The 10,807-nt window shown below is 43.4% G+C and overlaps 1 protein-coding gene across 1 annotated transcript in view; it reads left to right on the top strand.

The window, feature by feature from the left end:
- The first annotated feature begins 2,275 nt into the window (after positions 1 to 2,275).
- Positions 2,276 to 10,807, top strand: part of tmem175 (transmembrane protein 175) — a 38,919-nt gene continuing 30,387 nt past the window's right edge. The window contains exons 1-2 of the mRNA XM_078402075.1: positions 2,276 to 2,700; positions 9,583 to 9,621. Coding sequence (XP_078258201.1) covers positions 2,464 to 2,700; positions 9,583 to 9,621 — 276 coding nt within the window. The 5' untranslated portion in view covers positions 2,276 to 2,463. The remainder of the gene's footprint in view (positions 2,701 to 9,582; positions 9,622 to 10,807) is intronic.

Raw genomic sequence — 10,807 nt, 5'->3', positions numbered from 1 at the left:
GAAAAACTTTTTCAGTCAGAGAGTTGTGAATCTGTGGAATTCTCTGCCTCAGAAGGCAGTGGAGGCCAATTCTCTGAATGCATTCAAGAGAGAGCTGGATAGAGCTCTTAAGGATAGCGGAGTCAGGGGGTACGGAGAGAAGGCAGGAACAGGGTACTGATTGAGAATGATCAGCCATGATCACATTGAATGGCGGTGCTGGCTCGAAGGGCCGAATGGCCACCTCCTGCACCTATTGTCTATTGACTCTGTAAACAAGTAAATATGATTATTATTTGAGATCTTGCTCAAAGATTTCCATGTCGAATAAGATATATTTCTCTCAGTGTTGAGATATCAGTTTAGATTGTGAGGTCAAACTCTGAGGTTAGATTAAATCTGCAACGTTATCATTTTTATTGTGTTTTCTTTCTCTATATAACTCTAAATACATTTTCTTGTGTTAATGTTCTTAATAATGATAATGAATTATCCTTTCTTCATCTATTTTTTTCCAAATTACCTGATTTTACACTGGTCTCAACATGACTGCATGGGGACACAAGAAATCACAAATGCTGGAATACTGAATAAGACACAAAGTGCTGGAGGAAGTTGACAGGACCTGTCGCATCAGTGGTGCAAGCGTAGACTCGGCAACCATTTCGCTGAACACTCGCACTTGGTCTGCCAAGGCCTACTGGATCTCCCAATTGCTAACCATTTTAACTCCCTTTCCATACTAACCTTTCTGTCCTGGGCCTCCACCTTTGCCAGAGGCAGGCCTCACGCAAACTGGAGGAATGGTACCTCATATTCCGCTAGGGTAGTTTATAATGTAACTAGACCAAGTGGGCCCAACCCTCCTGCATTGGTGCAGCACCCTCTCCTACCCCCCTTCCCCCTCCCTTCCCCTCCCCACTTCCCCTTCCCCCTCAACCCCCCTTATCCACCTTCCTCCCCCTCCCTCCTTATGAGATAGATTTAAAACTTTAAAATGTGAATAACTTAAAAAATATAACACCGATTTCAATAAAACTACTTGCTTTACTATTAAAGCAAAAGTAAGGTGGGCCTAAAATTGTCAAGCTATCGTGTAATTTTTGGGTGTAATTCGATCACAAATAAACAAACAAACGAGAGTTTTAGTATATAGATGGTATGAACATTGAATTCTCCAATTTTAGGAAACTAACCTCAACCCTCCTTCCCCTTTTATTTCTCTCTCTGCCCAAGTGAAATATGAGATGCTGTTCCTCCAATTTGAATTTAGCCTCACTGACAATGGAGGAGACCAAAGACAGAAAAGTCTGTGTGGGAATGGGGAGAATTAAAGTGTTTAGAAACCGGGAGATCAGGTAGGTTCAGACGGACTGAGCAAAGGTGTTCAGAGAAAAGATCGCCCAGTCTACGTTTGGTCTCGCCGATGTATAAGAGTCCGCATCGTGAACAACGGATACAGTAGATGAGGTTGTAGGAGGTGCAAGTGAACACTGAAAGGACTGTCGGGGTCCCTGGACAGAGTCGAGGGAAGAGGTTATAGGGACAGGGAACATTTTCCATGGTCTCGCAATCAACCATTATTGTTCGAGGGCAGCCTTATGCAGCCAGGGTAGGTCGATGGATGACATTGTTCTTACCGATAATGAAAGCCCATCATTTGATGAACAGTGAAATCTGTTTTAGAATTTGGCCTCTGTGTGGGCAAAGTTTGTTCACAAGCCGCAGCATGATTGCTAAAGTCGGGCTTCCTTGGTCTAGCAGAATGGTTGTGGTACCTCTGAAGCTCCTCAGCTCTATTCGCACCCACAAGAGGTTTTATTGGAGACGAGGTGCAACGCAACGTTGAACACCACGAAATTTGCAGAAACTCACATCAAAGAAATGCTTGCGCAGAGAGGAAAAAATACCTCCGCTGGCCGAAAGCATAAATTAAGTGTAGGAAGGAACTGCAGATGCTGGTTTACAACGATGATAAGACACATATAATGCAGGCGAAGGGTCTCGAAAGAATCTGAACAAGGGTCTCCAGAGTCCGGGTATGGGTCTCGACCCGAAACTTCACCTATTCCTTTCTCCCCAGAGATGCTGCCTGACCCGCTGTTACTCCGGCACTTTGTGGCGGGGGTCTACCTTTGAAAGTACGGTACGAGTTAATTCACCCGCCACTCCGCCTCCCCGGGGACGCGGTGGTGAGCACCCGCCCGTGGTGGCGCGCGGCGGCTGGAGAGCGCGAGCACGCGCCCCCGCGCCTCCCAACGGCTGCTCCGCCTCGCGCCCGTCTCCGCGTTCCCGCCCCGCACGTGCACTGACCTGTGCGCGTCCACGCCTCTGCGCGTGCACTGACCAGATGCGCGTGAACTGACTAGAGGCGAGTGTCCGCTGGAAACCAGAGGAGGAGGCGGTGGCGCCGGCAGCAGCGGCAACAGGCCAGCGGGTGGACAGACGGTTGGCGACTCTCCCCTCCCCCCGGCAGCTGGCGCGATGTCGGTGCTGCGGCGCGGACACGGGGGGCCCGTGGAGGAGGAGGAGGAGGAGGAGGAGGTGATGGAGGTCGAGGCCAGTCCCCTGGTCCAGTCCGCGGCGGCGGCGGACGAGCCGCTGCAGTCGGGTGGCAGCCGGCGTCGGGAGCGGGGGCATCCCGCTCACGGCGGGCTGCAGTCATCGCACCGGCTGCTGGCGTACAGCGATGCGCTGATCTCTATCGTGGCCACTGTCATGGTAAGAGGGGCAGTGCCAGTCAGCAGGGGTGGCTGTTGAGCTGCGTTTGAGTTCTGATTTAAATCGATGCGCAGGCAGAAAGAGCAGCGACGCAGCCGGGCAGATGAACTTCCGCATAACCAAGAACCATTAGCGAGGACAATCTCGAAAACATGGTTAGGAATTGAAATACACTACATAACAATAGCAAGTACAATCTTTGTAGCGAAGTCTGGAGAAGTATTCTGTTGAACTCAGCACATCTTGGTTAAATCTTGGTTAATGTGCCATTACCCCAACAATCATCTTTTAAACACTACCCCCCCCCCCCCCCCCCCCCAGTACAAGCACGATACTATTTTATTTTGAAGATATGTATTTTTAAAATACTACCAATGGACATGATTTGAATAAATATTAGGACGGACTGGTAGATCTTGCCAACTCAGGAATTACACAATCAACCCCAACTAATTGCAAATCACTGCGGTTAACTTAAATCTAAGGGGAAAAAGAGGAATGAAACGCAGTCAATTGGACATATTATGCACATTTTGTTCTACAGTATAGTACAGTACTCCAGTCTGAAGAAGAGTCTCGACCCGAAGAAAAGTCACCCATTCTTTCTCTCCAGAGATGCTGACTGACCCGCTGAGTTACTCCATCGTTTTCATATCATATCATATATATACAGCCGGAAACAGGCCTTTTCGGCCCTCCAAGTCCGTGCCGCCCAGCCCCGCACATTAACACTATCCTACACCCACTAGGGACAATTTTTACATTTACCCAGCCAATTAACCTACATACCTGTACGTCTTTGGAGTGTGGGAGGAAACCGAAGATCTCGGAGAAAACCCACGCAGGTCACGGGGAGAACGTACAGTGCAGCACCCGTAGTCAGGATCGAACCTGAGTCTCCGGCGCTGCATTCGCTGTAAAGCAGCAACTCTACCGCTGCGCTACCTTTGCTCTACAGTAGTTCGGCAAAGTAGAGTAGGACCATGGAGAGCATTTGGGGCTTTAAATGATGAATCCTGATGCCCTGTCTCCTGACTGGATCAAAAATATGAAGACAGTTTGAAAATAATGAATAATTAAAGAAAAATAAATAAAAGTTTTAAATTACCTTTAAATGCTAGCAATTAATTAATAACATTAAGATTTAGTAAAATAAAGAAAGAATATATGCAGTTTTTAGATCAGCAAATAAAATGGGTCACACATCATATGGTGCAAAAGCTCTGGGTTGGTACGAAATACATCTGGCCCTCAGACCAGGATATCTGTCCTCTGCCTTTGGCAGCAGTTCTGAGTCCAGTGGTGGAGTAGGAGGTCAGATGCATTAACCTCCTAACTTTTATATTTCAATGCATAGTGTCATGATGATGATATGCAAATATCGTGACCTTCGTATCAGGTGACTGGAGAGTGGGAAGGTGTGCTTGCTGTGTACTGTGCCAGAATCATAGCATATGCCAGTCGATCTTTAACCAGTGCGGAGAGAAGGTATTCTCAAACAGAGAAAGAAGCACTGGGACTAGTGTGGGCCTGTGAAAGGTTCCATGCTTACTTGTACGGCATTGAATTTGAACTTGTTACAGATCACAAGGCGCTGGAAATGATCTATTCAACAAGGTTTAAGCCATGTGCCAGAATAGAACGCTGGGTGCTGAGACTCCAACAGTACAAGTACAAAGTAGTCCGCATTGCTGGGAAAGCAAACATCGCGGATCCGCTGTCGAGACTGTTGAAGGATGAACAGCTGAGAGCAACATCCACTCTAGGGATGGAAGCAGAGAACTTTGTGCACTTTGTCGCAATTCAGTCAATGCCAAGAGCTGTGACAACGAGAGAAGTCGAAAGAGAATCAGAACATGATCGTGAACTCAAAGATATCAGAGAGCGTATTCATAGTGGGCAATGGGACCAATGCCCTTACAAAGCATATGTTCCCATAAAAGATGAATTTTGTGTTATTAGTCAGTGTGTGCTGAGAGGTAATAGATTGGTGATCCCGCAGGCACTACGACCAAGGATCGTGTCAGCTCATGAAGGACATTTAAGCATCGTTGGTACCAAACAGAATTTGCAGAGCAAAGTGTGATGGCCAGGTTGTGACAGAGATGCCGAAAAATATGTCAGGACCTGCCATGGATGCCAAATCACAAGCAGGAGCAACCCACCGAAACTAATTACAAGTTCAAAGTTGCCAACAGGACCATGGGTTGACGTAGTTGTTGACTTTCTTGGATCACTTCCAACAGGTGAATTATCGTAGTGGTAGACTATGGGGAGAAGGCAGAAACGGGGTACTGATTGAGAATGATCAGCCATGATCACATTGAATGGTGGTGCTGGCTCGAAGGGCCGAATGGCCTACTCCTGCACCTATTGTCTATTGTTTATTAACGATACATTCCACCATTTTGCTGATAATTCAGAATAGATTTACTGAACAATAATTAGACAAATTAGATTTGTTCTAACAACAATATTCGTTCATACGTATTGACTTTAAAAAAAAAAGTTACATTCTAGTCCATGATTTAAAAAAAATCTTCAGTCTGGACAATCCTTTAATTGAATCCCTTGCTACACATGTTTTATGAAATGCAGTGCTTACATTGTTCAATTATAGAAAGAGGAAATTGGTTAAGCTTTCAGTTCCTGATTTAACATTTCATGCAATTTCCCATTATTTCCTGAAAAATGGTAGCACTTGTAAATATTCAGTTACATTAAAAATATGGAATCACAACAACCATATAGCAGATTATATATTAACACAATATATGTAATATTAGTATCCAAAAATTCTAGCACAAGTAATCTTTAGAGCTACTTTTTGAAGTCAGTGAATGTTATGTGAGCTTACCACAACAAACTTCAGTCACAGAGGGTGTTGCATAAATGTGTTAGCCAAGGGTAATATTAGGCAAAGGGAGCACCCGGGGGAGGGTGGTGGTGGTGGATGGAAAGAAACAGTGGCTATAGGTTGTGGATGGGATTAGGTAGATGATCAAATTAAATTAGAGGGAGAAGGGAAAATCGGAAGTGTCAGTATTACAGTATAGCAAAGGGGATTACAGAGGCATGAGGCAAGAGCTGGCCAGAATTGACTGGAAGGAGGCCCTAGCAGGGAAGACGGTGGAACAGCAATGGCAGGTATTCTTGGGAATAATGCAGAAGTTGCAGGATCAATTTATTCCAAAGAGGAGGAAAGATTCCAAGGGGAGTAAGAGGCACCCGTGGCTGACAAGGGAAGTCAAGGACAGCATAAAAATAAAAGAGCAGAAGTACAACAAAGCAAAGAAGAGTGGGAAGCCAGAGGATTGGGACTCTTTTAAAGAGCAACAGAAGATGACTAAGAAGGCAATACGGGGAGAAAAGATGAGGTACGAGGGTAAACTAGCCAATAATATAAAGGAGGATAGTAAAAGCTTTTTTAGGTATGTAAAGAGGAAAAAAATAGTCAAGGCAAATGTGGGTCCCTTGAAGACAGAAGCGGGGGAATTTATTATGGGGAACAAGGAAATGGCAGACGAGTTGAACCGGTGCTTTGGATCTGGCTTCACTAAGGAAGATACAAGCAATCTCCCAGATGTTCTAGTGGCCAGAGATCCTAGGGTGACGGAGGAACTGAAGGAAATCCACATTAGGCAGGAAATGGTGTTGGGTAGACTGATGGGACTGAAGGCTGATAAATCCCCAGGGCCTGATGGTCTGTATCCCAGAGTACTTAAGGAGGTGGCGCTAGAAATTGTGGACGCATTGGTGATCATTTTCCCATGTTCTATAGATTCAGGATCAGTTCCTGTGGATTGGAGGGTAGCTAATGTTGACCGCAGCTATTTACAATATATATTAATGACTTGGATGAAGGGATTAAAAGTACCATTAGCAAATTTGCAGATGATACAAAGCTGGGTGGTAGTGTGAACTGTGAGGAAGATGCTATGAGGTTGCAGGGTGACTTGGACAGGTTGTGTGAGTGGGCGGATGCATGGCAGATGCAGTTTAATGTGGATAAGTGTGAGGTTATCCACTTTGGTGGTAAGAATAGGAAGGCAGAGTATTATCTGAATGGTGTCAAGTTAGGAAAAGGGGACGTACAACGAGATCTGGGTGTCCCAGTGCATCAGTCACTGAAAGGAAGCATGCAGGTACAGCAGGCAGTGAAGAAAGCCAATGGAATGTTGGCCTTCATAACAAGAGGAGTTGAGTATAGGAGCAAAGAGGTCCTTCTGCAGTTGTACAGGGCCCTAGTGAGACCGCACCTGGAGTAATGTGTGCAGTTTTGGTCTCCAAATTTGAGGAAGGATATTCTTGCTATTGAGGGCGTGCAGCGTAGGTTTACTAGGTTAATTCCAGGAATGGCGGGACTGTCATATGTTGAAAGACTGGAGCGACTAGGCTTGTATACACTGGAATTTAGAAGGATGAGAGGAGATCTTATCGAAACGTATAAGATTATTAAGGGGTTGGACATGTTAGAAGCAGGAAACATGTTCCCAATGTTGGGGGAGTCCAGAACAAGGGGCCACAGTTTCAGAATAAGGGGTAGGCCATTTAGAACTGAGATGAGGAAAAACTTTTTCAGTCAGAGAGTTGTGAATCTGTGGAATTCTCTGCCTCGGAAGGCAGTGGAGGCCAATTCTCTGAATGCATTCAAGAGAGAGCTAGATAGAGCTCTTAACGATAGCGGAGTCTGGGGGTATGGGGAGAAGGCAGGAACGGGGTACTGATTGAGAATGATCAGCCATGATCACATTGAATGGCGGTGCTGGCTCGAAGGGCCGAATGGCCTCCTCCTGCACCTATTGTCTATTGTCTTGTCTATAAATGGTCAGAATGATGAGGTGACATTATGCTAGCGAGAACCACGATGGTGGGGAGCTTCAAAACTGGGGTGCAGAAGAACGTATTAGATTAATGGCAGAGGGGAAGGGCCCATAGAGATCAAGGCCTCCTGTGTGTGCCTGGGCCTTGCAGGTGTTGTCAGAAGCAAGTTTGGTAGGGGTAACGGCTGGGATCTTGGAACAAAGAACTCAGGAACAAATTAGGATATGGAGATGCCCTCTTTTCCTGGGAGGGAGATGGGATACTACAGAGCGAAGATCCTAAAGGATTAAAGGTAAATTTGAAACTTGTGTCAGTTTGTGGCACTCTGTAGTGAAGACCTATTGTCCAAAAGGAGGGTTACGCAGACTTTTTCCATGTAAATAAACACATGGATTGAATCTTGTAAACTTTTATTATTATCTTTTTTGTTGGTTGTTCATAAGTACATTGTTTACTTTTCCATATGCCTCTTTAAGTTAAAAAAAATTGGGCCACAAGGAACGAATATTGCACATGCACAATCCAAACACTAAACATTAAAACTTTAAATCTTAGAAAGTCACAAACCAGGCAAGTCCATTGCAACAGTAACCACTACCCCTTCATCTTCCTATGCTTCTCAGCCCCGTGGTCTGTTCATCCCCTTCCTGCTAACAGATTCTAGATATCCACCACTCAGAACTCGTATTAAAACATTATATGTATTATATTTCTGGTCTGTTTTCCACTGTTCCACCAAAATCCATGTTTCACAGAGATGCCAGGTCAATGTAGTGGTGTCACTCCCAAGATTCCTAAATGTCATCTTCCAAATTCCAAAACACTGTCCAATTTACCTTGAGCAAATTGACTCCATTCCCTCTTATTCTTTCTACCAAATATCTCCAATTTCTACTTCCATCTGGCACATTCTCCATATCATCTTACTGTATAATCTTAATGTTATTATTTTAATCTCATACTCTTAATTATGTTTAAAGGCAATGGTCTATATAATGGGATTACAAGAACATCTGATCAGGCAATATATCACATGGGATTAAAGAGATAGTACTGTTTTGGTCCATAATTGACGACGGGTTGGATATGGAGAATAGAGGTAGCAGATGTATTTCTGACGAGAGAAGTATGTGGTAGTGGGATCTCCTTGGGGAACAAAAATTAAATGGTCCATTAAGAACATGAAGTAAAATTCTGAAGTCAGCAGCTGATGCAAAACTTAAATAGCGAGGAGGATCGCAACAGGATGTGATTAGACGAATCACGATTAGGTGAATCCACATGCATGGTTTGATAGGTGTAAAGACAGTACAATCTAATTTGAGGTGTGCAAAACAGAAGGTCCTGTTGATTGTTATTTACCAATCATGGAAAATAGCTGGGCAGTTAATGGCGGTAAATGACTATAAACGTGCACAAAATCAAGAAATGTAGTCTAAACCTTTACAAATAATTGATTAGTGCTCAGCTAAAATATATTGGTTTTTATTCTTGATTTGGATAAGTTATAAACTTTATATTGCTGGATTTGTTAACAATGCATACTACATGTTTTGTTACACATCGTGGTCCAATTGACCATTTTCCTTGTCCCTCTATTACTCTTTTAGTCTTTCATTTACATTTGTAACGGACAAAGTGTCCCTAAGGTACCAGATGTCCCTTTACTCTTATCATAGCTTATCAGATCATTCTTTTTGCAGTTACCATGTAAAACATTTTAAGTCAAGGGAATATAATAATTTTCTCATTATTAACAGGCATTGCAAAATGTATTGTTGCAGCAGGAATTGCCCCATATTTTTTAGGCATACCACCTATTTTCTTTCATATGGTGTAACGAAGAACTGATCAGACCGTAGAGGGCAAGAAAATGTACTGCAGTTTATCTGTTCATTAACCAGCACAGCTGGTGGAATACCAGAAATGTGACTTAATTTGTTGTAAATTAATTTTTCAAAACAATATAATCTAGTTTTTATTCCCAGTTTTTGACATCTTTTGGTTATGCAATGTCCACATTTAAATTTACATTTTCTAAATTGTGTTTTCTTCCAGATTTTGCCTGTCTGTCATACAAAAATTAGAACAGATCAGGTATTGTATATCTTAAAATCTGAATATATTTGTTCAAAATAATGATGTTTCTGCCCCTTCATGTTATTTATCTAGCTGGCGCTAATAGACAATTTTTTTTTGTTTTTGTTATCTTTATGTTAGGATAAAAAGCAAAATATGGAACAAATGGCAATAATGGAATTGTGGATGTTTTTTTTCCTTTCTAATAAGGCAGGATAGTGGAGAAAATACACTAAATCTGCAACAGCTTTGGCTTCATACTATTACCTTTGCTGCTAAGTTAGAAATTTATGGGTTTAAGCCCTGCAGCATTTCAAGGAACAGTATATTGAGGTGGTGCTTTCAGATGAATCCTGAAAACAAAGACCCTGTACCCCCACTAGTGGATGTGAAAGCTGGCATTTCTCACCCACCGTGCTCAATCACATGACCAAATCACAGCTTACTCTTACACCTCGCTTTACGCAAAATGATTTGCACTGACAACAGTTATTACATTAAGATGGTTATTTGCTCTATTATCAATCAACTTTCTCTTAGGGATCGACATCTCTTTACAGGTTGTTACCTGGTTACGAATGTAGGACTTATCAAAAGCACTTAAGACGGATAAGAAAGAACAATTACTAAAGGTGGAGAGAGGAAACTAGTTCTGCCATTTGTAGGAATGAACTTATGTACATACATCATTCTTTAAAACTCAATAATATAACGGGAGCTTGTTCATATGTGGCGGTTTTCATATAAGAATATGGTGGAAAGGGTACAAAGATTTACAACGATGTTGCCAGGGCTAGAGGGTTTGAGCTATCGGGTGAGGTTGAGTAGGCTGGGAATCTATTCCTTGGAGCACAGGAGGATGAGGGGTGATCTTATTGAGGTGTACAAAATCATGAGAGGAATAGATCGGGTAGATGCACAAAGTCTCTTTCCCAGAGTAGGTGAATCGAGGATCAGAGGACATGGGTTTAAGGTGAAGGGGGAAAGATTTAATCGGAATCTAAGGGGTAACTTTTTCACTCAAAAGGTGGTGGGTGTAAGGAGCAAGCTTCCAGAGGAGGTAGTTGAGGCAGGGACTATCCCAAAATTTAAGAAACAGTTAGGCAGGTACATGGATAGGACAGGCTTGGAGGGATATGGACCAAATGTGGGCAGTGGGACTAGAAAAAGAAGGGCATGTTGGTCGATGTGGACAAGTTGGACC

The sequence above is a fragment of the Rhinoraja longicauda genome, chromosome 1 (assembly GCF_053455715.1).
Source record: "Rhinoraja longicauda isolate Sanriku21f chromosome 1, sRhiLon1.1, whole genome shotgun sequence".
NCBI classification, from domain to species: Eukaryota; Metazoa; Chordata; class Chondrichthyes; order Rajiformes; family Arhynchobatidae; genus Rhinoraja; species Rhinoraja longicauda.
Note: the sequence above shows the minus strand (reverse complement) of the source record. Positions and strands in the feature narration are given on the sequence as shown.